This window comes from Aplysia californica, unplaced genomic scaffold, assembly GCF_000002075.1.
Source record: "Aplysia californica isolate F4 #8 unplaced genomic scaffold, AplCal3.0 scaffold00043, whole genome shotgun sequence".
Classification (NCBI taxonomy): Eukaryota; Metazoa; Mollusca; class Gastropoda; order Aplysiida; family Aplysiidae; genus Aplysia; species Aplysia californica.
Window position 1 is genome coordinate 807,910 of NW_004797313.1, and position 18,886 is coordinate 826,795.

Below are 18,886 nucleotides of genomic sequence, written 5' to 3' on the forward strand. Positions count from 1 at the left end.
TGGTCTATGCACATCAGTCTGAATGTGGGTTTTTAAAAAAGCACAACACACGATTAAAATAACAAGGTATAATGACAAATCAAGTGTCTAAAGTTTTTACCTAAAATCATTTATTACTTGAAAGAAGAGCATAGACTAATATTTTTTTTAAATCAAAGATTCAGCTCTTGCAGGTCAAGATGTACAGATTACACTTAACAGCAATCACAAAACTAAAATAATCACAATAAAAAAACCGCAATAAACATAGCCACAAAAGGATTGCAACATGCGTCACTTCTAAAAAAACAAAGAATCATAGTATGGCAAGGGAAGATAAATATTATTCACATATTTTTTTGTTTTGGATATGATTAAGCCTTAGGTTTGTGAATAACTAATACATTACAATAATCAAGATTTTTCAGGATGATGTTTTTCATTCATGTAAGCTTGAACTGATCTCCATAGAGCTGTGATGTTTCCAGAGCCAAAGCCAGTGGCACCAATGCGCTGGATGATTTCCAAGAAAAATGTGTCTCTATCAAAGAGTGGTTTGGTGAACTTTTGAAGCAAGTACCTGAAATAAAACCAAAAGTAAAGCAATGAACTGGGATACAACATAATTCTGCATCAGTCCTTAATACCATACTCTACTCTAAGGTATCAAATCCCCCCCCCCCCCTCATTTTCAGTATTTGGCCCACCCCCACTACTTATTCCATACCCCCTTTTATTAGTTTCCAGCTTGCCACGACCGACAATCATGTGAGACATTATGTCTAGAATCTAGATATCGGAATGAAACTTCTTTTTTGAACATGGTAAATTACCCTCAGTATTAGTACCAGTACCAGGTTGGCTACCTCAGTTTGCTGTGCATTTTTAAAACTTTTGTACATTGGTATTTTTTTTAATGAAACTGGTTTGTTCTTAAATGGGAAAAGTTGTCACAGTAACTTCCTAAAATCACTAAAATTTCATGATCTCTTGTTCTTTTATTCACTGAAGGAAAAATAAAACAGGTTTGTTCCTACTAGTACAGGGGTATGAGGTTGAATGTGCCCCCCCCCCCCCCTGTTTATTAATTTTGGACCACTTGTCCATCCCCCCTTTTATTCCTACCCCACCCCCCCTTTCTTCGATACCTTAGAGTAAATAAACATAATATGCCCATCCCCTGAGGATGAAAAAAAAAACCTACAGAATGTATCTTTCACACTGTTGACAGCAGAGATGTACGTAAAAGCAGAAGACGAAGAAACCTTGTATAGTACATGTCTAAGACCAAAGTCACGTGCTCCTACAACTCACCCTCCACGCCCTTAAAGCACACTTCAGCTGACAGTGCTCTCCGGAAGGTTAGGAAGGTGAAAATTATAACTAATCATAAGGATTCTCCTGCCACGTATCTTTGTCCAGACTTCATCACCTCCAAATGATTCAGTACCAAGGCTGTTCAAAAAGGAATCTTGGATCCCCTGTAACTCCTCGGATTCAATGTTATTTATGCTTCATCAATACCTGTCATTGAATGAGGCATCATTAAAAAAAAAATTCTTTCCAGTTCAGAGTGTGGAAAGTTCGAAAGAAAAGAATGAACAAAAAATGGGGAGGGGAAGGGGGTGCAGACAAGACTGAAATAGGCAAAAAGTAACTACTTAGTGAAAGTTTGGTCAGGAAGCAAATCTATGTTCAATAAATCAGAGATGTGAACTAGTAACCCCAACCGTCGTTCATTCGATCCTTAGGGCTCAAAATTCTCAACCCCACTTAATCAATATTTTTGCTTTACGCCTGTTGGCTATCATTTTTTTTTTCTCCAAAATTTATGCTTTTATGCCTCCATCAACACAATTCATGTCATTTAACCCTTCAAGAAGCAAATTAATTTGTGCTGTCCAGTCCCCCAGATGCGAATTAATTTGAGAACTTCATGAAAACTAGGGTGGGTCATGAAAAATGCGTATAGCTTCCTTATTTTTTAGGATAGAAATATGAACCAAACATCACTGAACTGGAGATTGAGTGAAGAAAAAAATGAGATAAAATTTTTCAAAACAATACCTTGTCACAGATTTAATTTGTTTGTCAGAGTGTCTTTGCCTGTGTGTTAGTCCTGACATTGTGATGTCAAATTTCTCCTAGTCCTAGTGTGAGTGATGCAGTTCAAAGCAGCCAGGGACACAGAGGGCTATATATACCTCACACTTTTTGCATTGAAATGTAGTCTGTTTACTCTTGAATCACTACTATCCCGATAAAACACGTTGAACAGGTTGCAAACATTAAACATTCATATTTGCAGCCATTTCAGATTCCATTACTGTGTTGGAGACTGATGTAAACAAATTCCTAGATTTTCTGTTTTCTTTTCCAATTCGAGGTCTAGATTCTTATTTGAGCCAGGAAATGCTAGTAAAATCTTCCTTGAAAAGAGTTTAACTTAGTTTGAACCCTTTCCAGTGGTTCCGTAAACAAATTCGGGTCACAAGAGTCCATGTTCACGATAGCGACTGCAGTCGCGATAACCTCTAAGGGACAGTCATGATGGGTTTAGGAGTCAGGCTTTGACTCTGTCTGTCATGGCCAACCTGGGCAAAAAAACTTAAATAATTGATAAGAATTCTCCCCACCAGGGAATAGGACCTTATTGCAAAGCCTTTTAGAGTTATACAACACATATGAGTATTCTCTTTCACAAATAAAAAAGCTAAATCAGACCAACTGATTCATGATGAAATAAGTATGTCCCCATTAGCTTGAAAAGGTTGAGACAGGTAGGCCTAACTATGAAACAAGTTTCACTATTCATATCTTACAGAAAGCATACTGAATGTCGCAACTTTTCGAAGGGCAGTTGGGGGACACTGATGGTTGGGTCTGCTTCTTTTCTAACATTTCTGTAACACTAAATGTGCATGTGGACAGACATCTCTCTACCGCCAAGAGACAAATGTGCAGTAACAGTCAAAGTTCTACGACTACAGTTGAAAAAAACTGCTGTGAGTTCTTAGAGAAATAGATTTAATAGGCAAACAACCTGCCTCACAGTATGAACAGTATTTGGTGTTGTTCTCACCTTGGACTTTTCGAGCATTCTCCTTCTTCCTCAGTATCAATGAGTATTCCAAGCTCTTTAAGTTCTTGCACGTCTTGTCCAACCCCTAAGATGTCATGGAGTCTTCCCACCTGAAAAATTTTTTCAAATTACTATTACAGACCTCAACGTTTTATACAATTTACAATTAGTCCCCTGGAGATCATACAGTCTGTCAGTTATTATACCAGTATGTTCCATAAAGCTATTGACAGCGAAGCGCCAAATTGTAGCCTAGAAAATATAGGAAAATAGGGAAAAACATCTCTCAAAACGATACAACTTCTTACCAGATGCAGCTGAGAACCAATCCCACAACCTTACTGTGAGAACTAGGATGCCAGAAAGCTGACTTATATAGATCATAATCTTAACTCTTGAACTGAAATCATGGAATTAAATAATAAATTCTTCATTTTCCAAATGGCAGACATCCAAACCCCCCAAAATACAGAGCATATATTATACAAAACAACTTTAGCTAAAAAGACATATGAACATAGGAACAGGTTATATGAGCAACAAATCTTTACTGGCTCCTTTTCCTTTTTCAAATACAGCCCTAGATCCGGTAAAAGCAATAATTTGGATACCTTTTTTCCCTTTACTTGGGTTTTCCAAAAAAAGACAACCATGTTACATAAGAAAATGTGTAACGACACTGTGGAATCAGGCTCTTGTCAATTTTTGGGCATGCAGAGTTATTGGTATCATCTTAAAGCTTGTTCATTTCTCTTGCTTTGGATTTTTAAAAACCAATTTATGTTGAATACAGGTCAAGATATTTGCGAATGAAGGTGGGGGTTACCTGGTTTCAGAGGTGAAATTAGTCAGAAAATGGCCGCCGAAAACTAGTTATTTCTTAGCTTGAGAGTCCGTGGAAACTGAAAATTTACATTTTTTGTGCCTTTAATCAAAATTTTCAGTAAAATTCCGCACAGAAATATGGGCATGAAAAGTGTTGAGCCAAAAAACTAAAATTCTAAAAAAATTTACAAACCTCCTGAAAAATGTCAATTTCTTCACTTTGATTATTTTGACGAGAGCCTGATTTCCCCACGCTGCCTCACAAATTACTATAGCCGAAAAAGCAAATGAAATGAACAGCAAATTGCTTCCGTTACCTTGCATTTCATAAAATATACTAGTTATTAGGGCTGGTTTCAGTGAGATGGCTATTTCATATTTTCACAGTCCTCTCTACAAAAGGAACTAATGATGACAATTTCACAGGAAAGTGAGTTGAACTGTAAAACTTACCACAATTAAAGTTACCCATTGTCCAACTTCATCAAAGTTACGATGAGTTTGGAGGTTTTTTAATGAAGAAAATTTATTTCTGTTATTTCTAAAATTTTTAATTGCAGTCAAAACTGTCTAAGACGGCCACCTATTAACGATGAGAAAAGTGGCCATTTTACACAGTGTCATTATAATGCAAAAAATACACAAAGGGTGAAATGGGCAGGGACCCTTTGTACAAGTGAGTGCAGGTGACGGGCTTATACAAATTATGGCCATTAGGGCAGGTTCGACTGTATTTACCTTCCAGTTATGTACCAATAGAGTTGAATTTGGACGAAAGAAAAGACAACAATCAATTTCACTAGCAGATGAGACGTACTATATGACTCTGCATGTGAAAAAAAAAAGTCAGGCCAAAAAAAATTACATGGAGTCAGTACAGTAGTGTCTTTAATCATATACCCACTTCTGAATAATAAGTTGCAGGTGGCTCAGCAAATTCAACGCCATGAAGCTTCAGTTTTTTAATGGTGCCGCTCATACTGGACGTGTGCAGACCAATGTGCTGTATTCCTGGACCACCGTGCTCCGACAGAAAAGTGTCAATTTGATTGGGCCCTGTAAATTAAAATAGCAAAATGAAACAGGAGAGCAGGCAGTACAGTGGAGTCCACTTATAACGAGTCCTGAAATAATGAGAAGTCTGTTATAAAGACACTATTCTAAAACCCCGGGTTTTGTTTCCTTCTTTATCTTTGTAAATAAACTACTGCTATAGTGCAATCAGACAAACACGAGAGTCGGTTATAGCGGAATATTGCTGCTTCTGTGCACAGTGCATGTATGTAAAACTTCGCCAGTTGAGAAACCTGTTGGTGATCTAGCAAAACAAAGAAAGGGAGAGCCGGCGTGTGCCAACAGTGAAGGCCAGGGAAAATGAGTGGGGAGTGTGTGGCATGCGCAGACAAGCAGAACACATAGAGTGATAGGCCAGCCCATTCTCCTAGGCCTACCATGCCTCTCATTTCTCCAATGATGGATGGAGCGAATGTGTGGCGTGGGCAGGGTGTGGTGTGTACCCAATGTGCGCAAGCAGACGGAACACACCATAGTGTGTGGGGGGGGGGGGGACAACACAGCGGGCAAGATAGCCTAGAGCCAAGGAGCTTAAAACAAACTGTAATCTCTTTGCCTAGAGCCCTTTCTTTCTAATCGCCACCACCGAGCTGTCAACACCGCTGGCGCTAGAGAAAGAAACCTGGTTCAATGTTTGATACAGTATATAAGACCTAGAGGTCATGTTGAACAAAATCATCATCAGGGGAGATAACAAAAAGAAATAACATGACACCAAACTCAGAGATTAGGTCTACTTTATTATGTCCCTAGATTTTAGTACTGGATCCCTTATAACGAGAATCCTGCTATAACGGACATTTCGCATCAGTCCCCTACCTCTTGTTATAACAGGATTCCACTGTACTTTGCAACTCCCCTACATCTGTTCATTCATGAAAAAAAACAAACTCTTCATTACAAACATTTTGCTGATCCAACTATAATATGGTGAGAGAGATGAGGCTCCTTTTCATGATATGAGAAAAATATTTTTTTGCGACAAGAAAAAACACAAAACCCAAAGTAAAAAAACCCAAAACATTATTCAGTTCCTGCAATACTGTAACTCTATTACAACCTCCTTTTTTTTCAAGGGAGTACATGTAGTTCCGTGCAAATATTATGGCACATTTGAACAAACAGTTTCACATGAAATGACTATGGGGTGAAAAATATATATATGGTACCAACTCATATAAAGAATTTAATTACAAGGTGGGATGGGGTGGGATCTATGAACAACAACCATCTCTGACACATTGACAGTGATGGGGCTGGGTGGACAGACAGTGATGCAGTGATACCCCTTACTTTTTCCATCTCATTCAAAATAAATATCTAACTTACCTTGATTAGGTAAAGCTTCAGCAATAACAACTTTGAAGCTTTGCACAGCACAATTAGGGTTTGATTGTAAGCCCAATTCAGCACACTTCCAGTACTCCAAAGCTTTCATTCGAAGTCCTATGTCCTTTCCACTGATGACAAATCCCTCAGATTCACTTTCCTCTCTATGTAAATGAAGACAGTTAAGATAAAAAATCTGAGCACAACAGCACTAAAAAGAAAATGAATCATATGGTCAAGAACCTGGGTTATCCTGTAGCCAATGAGCTGACAGTTCGAAAATTTAGTTTTTTAACAAATTTCATTCACTCTGCATCCTGGCCACGGAGCCTCCTTCAACTGTTACAAGCACCTTTCGACAGAGATGAATTTTTTTAAATTTTAGAACCGGAACCTTCCTTTACTTTACCTACCATGGCAATATTGCATGATATTTTCAGCATGGGTGCCACACAATACATTCAGTGTGAGTACCACACAATACATTCAGTGTGAGTACCACACAATACATTTCAGTGTGAGTACCACACAATAAATTTCAGAGTGAGTACCACAAAGTACTTTCAGTGTGAGTACCACAAAATACATTTCAGTGTGAGTACCACAATACTTTCAGCGTGAGTACCACACTACCACACAATACTTTCAGTGTGAGTACCACACAATACAGTGGAACTCAGATTTAATGAGTTCGGATTCAACGAGAACTCGGATTCAACGAGATGAGATAGATTCCCCGTTTTTTTCCTTCTTTAAAATCAATAAAAATAACCCGGATTCAACGGGCACTTAAATCAGCAAGCTCGGATTCAACGAGGTCGCTTCCAGGGTGAACAGCCCCCGCAGACGTGGCTTCGCTCAATTTTCTTCCATAACTAACTTTATCTATTACTGGCAACGATCCATTGCACCTGCATCGTGAACCATTATTCACTTAGCCGATTACATGCGACCAATCAGCAGCCTTTTCCCATACCTACACATGCGTTGTTGGCACGCGCACGTGTCTACTCTAGCGTGTGTCGGGTCGGATGGGCGGCCTGCACACGGGTGGCTGTGTGTGCATGTAGGGAAGGGGGCGCACTAGCTGTCCGGGCGTTGAACGTCACAGATTCAAACGCGCCACGAGTCACAGTCGTTTTTCCCCCCTCTGCAACTGATCATTATTACAATGATCATGCTAGTCTTGACGTAGATCTACGTAATGAATTGTGCGCCGGTCTATGGAATAACAAAGTTGCCGTATGCTAGGGTCTACACAGCAACACAACTTTTTGGTAAACTATCGAGATGACACAGGGGTGTGAATTTGAATGAATCGGTTTGTTTTTTTACACAGCTCATAATATGCAGGCATTTCAGGCACTAACTTGTGACTTCTCTTTATACATAACTTGCTCAGTGCTTGTAATTATCTACACAATACCGTGTGTTTGCTATGACGAACACTCGGACTCAATGAGATTTTAGGTCAGGCCCGGCGACCTCGTTGAATCCGAGTTCCACTGTACTTTCAGTGTGAGTACCACAAAATACATTTCAGTGTAAGTACCACACAATACATTCAGTGTGAGTACCACAAAATACTTTCAGTGTGAGTACCACAAAATACATTTCAGTGTGAGTACCACACAATACATTCAGTGTGAGTACCACAAAATACTTTCAGTGTGAGTACCACAAAATACTTTCAGTGTGAGTACCACAATACTTTCAGTGTGAGTACCACAAAGTACTTTCAGTGTGAGTACCACAAAATACTTTTAGTGTGAGTACCACACAATACTTTCAGTGTGAGTACCATAAAATACTTTCAGTGTGAGTACCACACAATATATTCAGTGTGAGTACCACACAATATATTCAGTGTGAGTACCACAAAATACTTTCAGTGTGAGTACCACACAATACTTTCAGTGTGAGTACCACAAAATACTTTCAGTGTGAGTACCACACAATGCAGCACTCGTAGTATGGGTACTTTGAGTTCTAGGATTTGACATGACAATATTAGATGAGTACAACTGTTTCTTTGTTTTCTAAAAAAAACGCTAAAGAACACTCGGATGATTTGTGGAGTCACTGAAGCCATAGAGATAGACTTTTTTAACATAGTAACATAATAAATAAAAGAGCAATCTCAATTGGTTGGTAACTTGAGTCATGAGAATGACAAAACGTAAGTGTATGAGTTTAACGTGATATCAACGCTAGGTTATGAGGCTGGACCTCTGAATTTAGCATCCGTCTCCAATACTGCCAAGCCAAAAGGGTTGAGAGCCTTGAAAACTCCACAAAACAACCCAAGTTCAAGAAAGCCCATTCTGAGATTCCAACCAGGGCCATCTGCTCCATTATCCAGCAAAATACCAACTGAACTAATTGAGCACCTGAATAAGAATGACAAGATGGGAACGACGATCAACTCGTGCATGCAGGAAAGGAAATGTGAGCAGTCACAGTGCTGGCCTTCTTTAGGGAGAAGCTCCCATTTTGTTGATCAGGATGAACATTATATTGGCATTACAGCTTTGGGAAAAAATCTGTGTATCGACACATAAAATGATATAGTAGTAATATTTAACTATTTTTAATAACGTTCACTTTTACACTAGACTCAAAAATATTTTACTAATTGAAATGGATATTATAATATATATAACTACACACACATAGTCTTCAGTCTTTGCAAGGTAAGGGAGTAAAGAAACAAAGTTCTCCATTCACTGCTGGACTGATAATGGTGAAAGTAACATAAAAATATTGTTTTTAAATGAACAACAATCCAACATATTCAAAGAACTAGCTTCTACAGTGAAGTCCATTTAAACCACTCACGAAAATCCGAAAACAGCGGTAGACTGTTGTGAAAGAAAATAAAATCCCTGCTTTTTTTTTCTTCTTGTCTTTGTAAAAAAAAGTTAAATTATATTATTATATTGATTGGCTGAAATGCCCCCATTTCTAAAACAAAAAGAATTTTGAGGATTGATGTCTAATATCAAATGCAAATCATCAGGTCTGCATTTCCAATACAGAGAAACAATAGAAAGAGAAAAGAATGTTCATTTGTCAATTGTGGGCCAGAGAGGAGAAGCACTGTCCGTGTACTGTTGGCACACAAATCAACCAAGCCTACTCACTCTACTAATGAAGCAAGGACAGAAATGTACGTCCCTTGTGGGACCTTCGCTTGGTCATAGCATTTATAGTCTCTCTGCGAAGTTACTTCACAAAGGTCTTACAAATGAGCACGTGGCCACTGCATGTGATAGAAGTGATATTTCATGACAGTACTGGCATTGGGCTTCACTTCTCTAGACAAGCATGGAGCACAGAACAGTATGCAGTGCAGTGTGTACTACTCTTTCATCTGTTCTGTGTCAACTGTGTGACTGTTCAGCAGTAATAAAAGCAAGCTCGCATTGTCGAAGTCGAAGAGAAAGCATTGCGTGTATGGATCATGTATAATCTGCACCTCAAATTGCAGTAACTAAAAGCTGAAGTAGATGACAAAAACAAATTTTAAAAAGTGAAATTTGCCGAAGCATGACATTCCCAACTCTTGGCTGTCGACAGTCACTGCTGTAAGAGCAACCCTCTCTAAACCAAAATTAATCCATTGGTCCTACAGATATCCGTTTGAGTGACCTCCACTGTCTTTTCTCCATCATATATATGACATGAATGTTAGTTTGACTGAGAGAATCTCTGGGAAGGGAATGTAAACTTATACAGCTCATAATCGTTTAATTAACTTATTAAGTTATTTATTTGATCTCCCCGATTCAACTGCTAAATATAGTTACAGGCTAAGTTCCCCCCCCTCCCCAACAACAAGCTGGTTCATAAAGAATCTTGAACTTGGAGTAAACATTAGGATTTTTTTTTTTTTAAAGGACCAAGCCAAAATGCAGTGCTATTTTGAGATACATTGGAACTTGGATTCAACTAAGTTGGACTTTGGAACGCCCCTTTTTTTTAATTCATAAAAATATTTAAAAATAGCTCGGATTCAACAAACATAAATGTGCATGCTCGGATTCAACGACATTGCTTACAGGATGAACAGCCCCCGCTGACCTGACTTCCCTCATTTTTCTCCCACAACGAACCTTACCTCTCTATTCCTGGAAATCATCCATGGCATCTGCATCATGAACATTAACTTAGAGCCTATTGTTTCTGTTTTGCTACCACAATCAGCGCCCGTCTAAGTTTTAAATGTTAGCACACACTCAGGTCTTAGTGTGCGTTTTGGTCAAAGGGGTGGCCAGCACGCCTAATATGACTTTGTGTGCGTGTGTGTGTGTGTGTGTGTGTGTGTGTGTCTGTCTGTGGGGAGGGGGCACAGCGACAGGGGCTTCAACCGTCAGTAAAGATACTTGTACGTGTCAGTTACAATGATCTAGTCTTGACAAAGATCTGCGTGTAATGAATTACGCGCTATACTGTAAAGTCAAATGTTGCTGTATGCTAGGCTCTACACAGCAACATTATAACTTGTTTTTGTTTTTGTAAGTGTTTTTACGGCGCTCGCAACTGCATAATATAAGGTCATATAAGCGCGCGGGACACATTAAACTTTTTCAGTAGGTAGGAAATTTTGAATTTTGCCCGGGTCGCGGCCGAAGCCTACTCTTATCGATTTTAGACCACCAAGGGATCTTTAATGTGCGCAACTTGCACACAGGCCCTCCGAGATTTTTCGCCCTTGTCCGAGAAGGCTAGGTGTAGATCTTTCCTACCAGAAGATCAGGGGTGTGGCTGAAAGACAGCAGTAAGAAGAAGCCAAGGAGTAGCAGTAGAAAGGCTGAGAAAGAATCAGGGGCCCAGAGGAAGAGGGCAAAGGAATTGACGGAGTGGGGGCAGAAAGAGGAGACGAAAGCAGACGACAGAACACTGCAGCTTGCTAGGGAGAAGGAAAGGAGGTGAAAGGAGACAAATTTAGAGAACAATTTTTTTCGGTCACTACCCGGATTCGAACCCGGGACCTTTTGAATGAGAGGCCAACACTTTAACCTCTAGGCCACGAGAGCCCCCCAACATTTATAACTTGTTCGGCAAACAGTACGTTACAGATGACAGATGACACGGGTGTGCATTTAACCGAATTGGCCCATTTGCACAGTGTGTGTTTGGGAGTTCGGTGTATTTTCAGGCTCGGATTCAATCAAATTCATTGAATTCAAGATCAGGCCCAACAACTTCGTTGAATCCGAGTTCCACTAGTATTCATTTTTATTTTGGAAGTGGTTTATTCTCACCCCCTCATTTTACCGGAAATGACCCTAGAGGGATCAGAGCTGAGGTTACCATGGCTGAGGCTCCACAGGATCGTGTTCGTGTCCGAATAGTCGCAGTACAGAACAGCTAGGGTTTTCAATTTGGAGCCAAGTCCCAGAAATTTGTCTCTTTTAGATCAAGTTGGGCCCGGAGAATTTCATATGGCCCTCTGGCTCTGTCTTTTTAGGCCCCAAACTCCAGATGTTCAAGATGAAGGGGAAAGAAGCAGCAAGAAAAAAAAAGAAAAAGAAAGAATAATTTAAGAAAAGGAAAGAATAATTTAAGGAAAAAAACCTATTTTTAGTGAAGAAAAGAGCTTGGATTGCTTTTAATTATTTTTAACTAGTTAACACAATTTAAAGCCCTCGCCCATATGGTCAGAATAATTTGCAACCCTTTTACCCTTGTGTAAGAGCATTTGTCTCGTTACGTTCGTACACACTCTCTGTTCCTTGAACGATTATAATATTGTGGGCAGGCAGAGAATCAAATATACAGTGGGTGTCGCATATTCAACAAGGTTGCCGGGACCGGCTTGTTGTCCTCGTTGGATCCCACCTCTCGTTGAACGTGACTAAGGCTAAAGAAAGCCTGAGACAAGTTATTACACAATATACCAGTCTGGTACCAGTAATTAAAACAGTTGTTCCCCCTGATGACGAAAATCTCAAACAGCATCAGTGTGCGCGTGTTTGAGCTATGTTCTGACCGCCACTTCATTTTAAACTTTTTTTTTTCCGGAACACTTCTCGTGTGTGGAAACATACACCTTCTCCTCGCATAGAGGCCTAGAATAGTTCATGAAGTAAAGGAAGGAGCTTGAATTTTTTTATTAAGTACTGGAAGAAAAGAAAATTGAAAAGAATGAAGGTCTCGATCTAGACCTATCCATCCAGTTTCACACAGCCCGCATCGCGTTCCCACTCACCCACCCCCTCCCATCTCTACCGTAGGCTAACCCTCGCCCATCCTCTTGGCTTTGGGGCCCATACTAGATCTAGCAATACAATGTTACAATGTGTTAGGAATCGATGATGGACCTTGTGCTTCACATGATGGAGAGAAAGGAGACAATTCTTCACTTTTCGGGCCACTAACTGCTTCATTAATTTATTTGGTTATTTGCGACCTCTATGAAAGAGACTTCGGTCTGTTTGCAACCTCGTTGGAGCTGACGTACATTTACAACAGAGGAAAAATCGGGGATTAAGGATTGCCTCGTTGGAGCCGACTTCTCGTTGAATGTGACCTTGTTGAATGCGACACCCACTGTATAGATCTAGGTGGCCTTTTAATTTTATATCTTTACCTGTTTATGAAGAATCGCTTCATGTAGAAGTGTTTTTCATACCAGTCAATTATACTTCTAGAAGACCCAACTTCACAGGCAAAGGTAAAGTGATCTATGTGGGATATATTGTCATCATCATTTTCTAAAGAACACGAAGCCAATGAATGAGTGTCACGAAAGGCAACAAATCCTGGAAGAAATAGTCCGTGGTAGTTTTGGGAATCAATGATTGTATGAAACACATTTCCAACAACAGACTTAATTATGAAAAGATGTACTTGGCCACTCTCATCACTCACAGTATTTAGTTCCTTCACTATTTCTACACCATCTTGGGACAGTTTCTGAGCAAAACATTGGATACCTTTTACCTCCAGAGCTATATTGAAAACAGAATCTCGCAGAGACAGAAGGCCCTCTTGAGGCTGAGGGAGATTAGCGCTAATATTCATGTCATCACCAGCTCTTCCACTTTGAGTTCCAGACCATCTTGGTCTAGATCTAGATCCACACCAAAGTACTGAATAAGGATCGTTTTCAACTTGATCAGGACAACTAACTTCAGTAAAGACAAATCGTATGTTTAGGCTTGTTCGGGAACAAACAAGCCACTGAGTAACCCCTAAGCCACACCGCTTGGCAACAATGTGAAAAGGAAACTTTGTAATAAAATTCTCAACTGTGGCGAACCCTCCTGAAATGCCGATCTCGACATAGTGAATACTGTTGTTATCCATGATTGTTTCCAATTCCTTGAAGTTGAAGAATAAAAGTTTCAGAATTAGAATCAAACCTCAGCCTCTGCGTCAACGTTTAGACTTTAGATTCTAATAGATTCTAGATTCTAGTAATAGATCTAGATCTAGATCTAGAATCTAGACACACAAAATAGCCTAGAAGTTAGCGCCCAAGTACTTGATCTTGAAGTTGAAGTAGAAGTTATTGTAGAAGTCTTCCATTGAAATCCAAAGCCCTTTGAAATCGAGATATCAAGCATAGGCCTACAATGTTCCTGTCTGTAGATCTAGATCTAATTAAGGGAAGTGTTCTTCTGTTGGATACATTTTTTTAAAAGATTAAAATGATGACAGAAGGTCGTTGTGATCAAGGCATGAGCCATAGAACTACTGTTGCTGTGTCAACTCGTCGAAAGGTCGCGGCATGATTTCGTAAGAAATGATGTGCGTGATCTCCCTTCTTTTATCAAAAATAAAAATGTTGAAGGCCTAGCCTACACTCTACACTTCTTTGGTTTGCCTTGCTTTTACGCGCAAAAAGAAACATGACAATTAAAGGCGCTTTACATTTCGCTTGCTGTCTTTCAAACATAGAAACCATCATCGTTAACTTCTGTCAATGGAAAAATCAAGGGGATCTAGAATCTAGCTAGTTTGAAGATTCTAGTATCATTCTAGGCCTTTCGTTCTACTTCTACTAGATCTAGATAGATCTACTTAGATTTTACTTCCTGTAGGCCTAATAAAGGCTAATATAATTTCTACAATAAAAGTATAAAGGCACCCACGTTTCGCCAATTCGTTCAAGATAATAAGTAGGCTAGTGGTAGCCTTGTGGTAACTATAGCCTACATGAATTATAATAATTGCTGTCACAAGCAGCTTGTAAATGTTGAAAACTACTCCATATATTGTTTCGTCTCAACAGTAGACACAGTCGGTGCCGCTCGTGTTTTTTTAATTAGCTCATGACAAAGATCTCGGTACTCGGTCAAAGGCTAGCCTAATAATAATATTATAATGTGGCCTTTGACCTCCCCATCGGTTGGCGGAAATTTTAGTCACGTGGAGAAAAAATATCTATTTAAGTAAACGAGCTATCTAACGGCTAACGCGCCATTTTGACTGTAAACACATCTCGAACGTTGGCTACCGCTATGACATGTTGCAGGTCAGTACTTTTTCTTTTCTTTTTCCACAGAGCATGTGTCTTTAAGATTCTAGATTCACTGTTTTTGTGCCTTTGCCAGTGTTAAGGTTCACATTACTAGATTCTAGATCTAAATCTAGATATAGATCTATAAAATTAAAATAACATGTCATGTTCTGCCCACTGCCACAAAGCCAAGCAGACGGCGCTGCTACCAGAGATATTCTAGATTCTAGATCTACATGATCTAAAAATTCTAATCCAGGATCCTTGACTTTGGCAAGGCAATTATCATTATAGTCGGGAAGAAAGCAATTTCAGTTAGGGTATCAGTAGAGTTAGGCCTTCTCATTTTGGCGCTTTTTCGGTAGATCTAGATCTATAATCTAGATTATCTAGATCTAGATATCTAGTTCCCACCCTGCTTATTTGGGCAAAAATTAAGGCTGCTCTTTGGCCCACATGGGCAAATAAGCTGAGGCTTATTGGCCCACATGGGCCATTTATATTTTAAAGGGTTGTTTTTCAAAGTATTTCATACACATGGTATTGTCCCAACTTGTTCTCTATCTTCTTAGCTATTGTTCATTTATTTATTTTTAGCATTAGATTGGAAAACTATACATTCTCAATTTAAAATATGGAGTGTCTACGTACATGGTAACTGGGCACGTAGCCTCAGGGTCTACGTACACGGTGACCGGGCACGTAGTCTGAGGGTCTACGTACACGGTAAGGCCCCGCGTCCTCTGCGCTTTTTCGTCACTTGCAGGCCAAGCTCACATGCAAATGAGCTTGTTTTTGTCAGTCATTGACTGCCAGAGCTGGTAGTAACGGAGTACAAGTACTGGAGTACTTGTACTTACGTTACAATTTTCGGTACTTTTACTGTACTCCGATACTTTTTATAAAAGTACTTTTCAGTACTTTTTAAGTACATTTTGAGTACTTTGGTAGCTTAATGAAAGGGTAAGTTCAGGCATTTCTGATCATAATTTACGCAGCAAAAACCCGATCAACCGCCAAGAGTTAAAAGTTGAGATCAAAGAACGGCCCGTCGCCTCAAAGATCAGCCACTATCGTGAATGTGATCACAAGCGTTGTTAAACTCCTTGAAACGGTACAATGTTTGCTCCAGACGGGATCACACCAAGGTGTGAACTGACCGATGCGTTTCTTTTCCCAAACATCGCACTCGCATCTGAGCTCACCACCTAAACTTACATCACTCCCTGGGTGGGTAGGGCCTACAAGTTCGCTCCAGGCGGGATCACATCAAACTGTGAACTCTTCCCTGACCATTGAAAGCAGTTTTTCCCGAATTTGCGAGACAACCTGAATTTTAATTAGTGTGGTCACATCATAATGTAGCGTAATGACAAAGGAGGTTGGGGGGGGGGGGGGACTCAATCAGAGATGGAAAGCTAAAATTGTTGGACAGGTAAAGGGGAGGGGCAACTGGATAAACGTAGATAAAGATCTCAAGACTCACGATAGGCTAATGAGTGTGTATATATAATATTATTTATGGCATGCCTCATGCCACTGTGATTGGTAATCAAGGTTGACCACTCTTTGCTTGCCATATGTCATAAATCCACCCAGGGGTCACGTCAGCCAGGGGTCACTGTAGATTCTTCCTTGGCTTCGTTGGCTAAGATCTTATATTTTCCTTGCTTCCGAACACTGGGATCTTAGGCGGAGACTACTGCAGTAGAGAATCTTTGGTTACACTACACTTACTAGACTCTAGGAAACTATTGTATTTTGGTTTGCCGTTGGCGCCGTAGACTACACAGTGTGACCAAAATCTGTCAGACCACTACAATCAATTGAAACTGAAACTGTGTTCTCAATGTGTATCTAACAATTTTTAGGCTGCCTAAATTTCTTTTAAACTTTTTTTGGGGTGGTTTTTGCTTAAGACTACATTGATTCCTAGAGGATTTGTTAATGAAGAATTCAATGCACTTTTCCATTTCTATGCGGGCCATTTTCATCAATTTTATGTTTTCTTAAGAGCAACTTTGTATCTACATTTTTCAATTTGGATACTCTTTCTGTAGAACTTTCCGACCTCTAGGACTGACTTACATTTGATCACATTGTCTTGCTCAAACAAGTTCTATTCATAATATCACTTACCCACTAGTTGCGTCTGTTTGTTTGGGTTGTTTTTTGTTCAACTTCACGGACCATTTCCACCGTTCAGTGCGTACATTGTATATTCAAATGCTTTGTATACTGTATACATTTTTAGTAATAAATAGCCTAATTTGTCAAATATACTAGATCTAGATAAGTTATAAAATATGATGTTTTGCATAAGCGCTGAAGTGTTTTAGCATATTAGCAGAAAGTACTCAAAATGTACTCATAAGTACTTTTTAAAAAGTACTTGTACTCAAGTACATTTTATAGGAAAGTACTTTTACTGTACTTAAGTACATTTTTTAGATTGTACTTAAATTTGTACTTAAGTACTTTTTAAAAAGTACTTTAACAGCTCTGTTGACTGCCTTTGCCTGACTACGCGATTTTCCTGCATGCACGCTTTTTGGTCAGTCGTACAGGGGACTAAGAAAGCCTCGATTCGACTCATTTTGGAAGGAAATTTGCATCTTTTAGTACATTTTTACTTCTTCATTGTACTTTAAATGATCAATAAAGTTGTATCTCATTATAATATGTTGTACAATAGCAAATGTGTGCTGAAAAACAGCAAAAAAATGAAATTAAAGCACTTGACCTAGATCTAGATCTAGATTATTTCGTTCTCGTGGGAGCTAAAAATAGGCCAGGTTAGACCTAGCTAGGGACGTGTCTAGATCTAGATCTACGTTCTCTAATGTTTAGTGCTTCTAATTTTCCGCCAAATTTTAGTTTTCTTCAGACTTTATCTGCCGGTCCACTAGATCTAGGCCTAGATTCTAGATCTACATCTCAATATGTCATGTCGCTTTGCCTTTCCTGAAAGTGATGATATGAAGCTTAATTTAGGCCTACCCTTCGCTGATGAAAGTTCCGATGGCGGAGTGAACAGTGTGTCTGCGTTTGAAGGCAAACATTATTTTTGTGAGCGTCGGTTCGAATCCCAGTCCCACCTTTTTTTTTTCTTCTTCTCATCGTCCCAACTTACCAACAATTTTTCCCATAATAATAATTTTTTGCTTTTTAGTTTTTTAAAGTGGTAAATAAATAAATAAATCGCCTGTGCTGTCTGTTGTTCTCGTAATCATAACTCACTAGGCTAAAAATAATAATATGTTTAGCTGGTCTGACGCCGGTGGACGCGGATCTTTTTGAGTCGTTTCTACACCACGCAAAAACTTCGTACATTAGCTTGGCCTGGAGGTGATCTTATTTTGGTGGACGCGTAGGCTAACCGGAAGGTCCCAGAGAGAGTTCACTCAGCCAAAAATAGTGTCACTTTTATTGTTTTTCACAAGTAGAGTAGGCCTAACTCTGTTCACAAAGTTCGCGCTTTTTCGAAGAGGGCGCACTAGGGTCAACCGCTCAATAGTCCAGCATGATACCCACTAGCCTAAATTTCATAACAGAGCGTCCAGTGAGCCTTTACTTTCGCTTTCGTTACCACCCAGAAATTTGTAGGTAAATGTCTGGTAACGCAATAATTATTGTAACATGCAGGTTCGGCATTACAAACGTGGTGTTGCCATGAAAATAAATCAATATTTGTCACTGTGTCGTCACTTATGGGGGCAACATAAAGAAAAGAAAGTTATACATACAAGCGTCTTGTCGGGTTTGCCATTGTGATCGGTCAATGAACCTGCGCGTATTATGAGCGCTTCGAAGTAGGCCTACAGGACTCACGAATGGGGGAGATTATTGATTTTTTTATAAGACGCACTCGGGGATAGGGGGAGGCTGCGCAACACCAGAGGACAAAAAAACGAAACTGGAAGCAAATATTATGTTTAATGTTTAGAATTTTGATTACTACTACAGCTCTCTGCTAAGTAAAGTGTGCGTTGGTGCAGGCCTTTTGTGTGAAAACGGCCTAAGTGTTCGCGTTTCATTGGATTGGTGACTGTAAATTAGATCTATATATTTTAGCTTTCTGTACAAGATTCGCAGATTTTCAGTATTATCTCCCTCTCCCTCTCCCC

At 39.5% G+C, this 18,886-nt stretch overlaps 1 protein-coding gene across 2 annotated transcripts; it reads right to left on the reverse strand.

Moving 5' to 3' along the window:
- Nucleotides 1-333: 333 nt before the first annotated feature.
- Nucleotides 334-18,535, reverse strand: LOC101846484 (4-hydroxyphenylpyruvate dioxygenase-like protein). Of its 2 annotated transcripts, none has more exons than XM_035968164.1 (5): nucleotides 18,506-18,535; nucleotides 6,290-6,453; nucleotides 4,791-4,942; nucleotides 3,062-3,171; nucleotides 334-559 (listed from the first exon to the last, which is right to left on the reverse strand). In XM_035968164.1, exons 1-5 carry the CDS (start codon nucleotides 18,526-18,528, stop codon nucleotides 394-396), a joined length of 615 nt encoding a protein of 204 aa, XP_035824057.1. In that variant the 5' UTR covers nucleotides 18,529-18,535; the 3' UTR covers nucleotides 334-393. The 2 variants fall into 2 exon arrangements, with proteins under 2 accessions (XP_035824057.1, XP_005092312.1); XM_005092255.3 differs by lacking the exon at nucleotides 18,506-18,535 and adding an exon at nucleotides 12,885-14,468.
- Nucleotides 18,536-18,886: the final 351 nt, after the last annotated feature.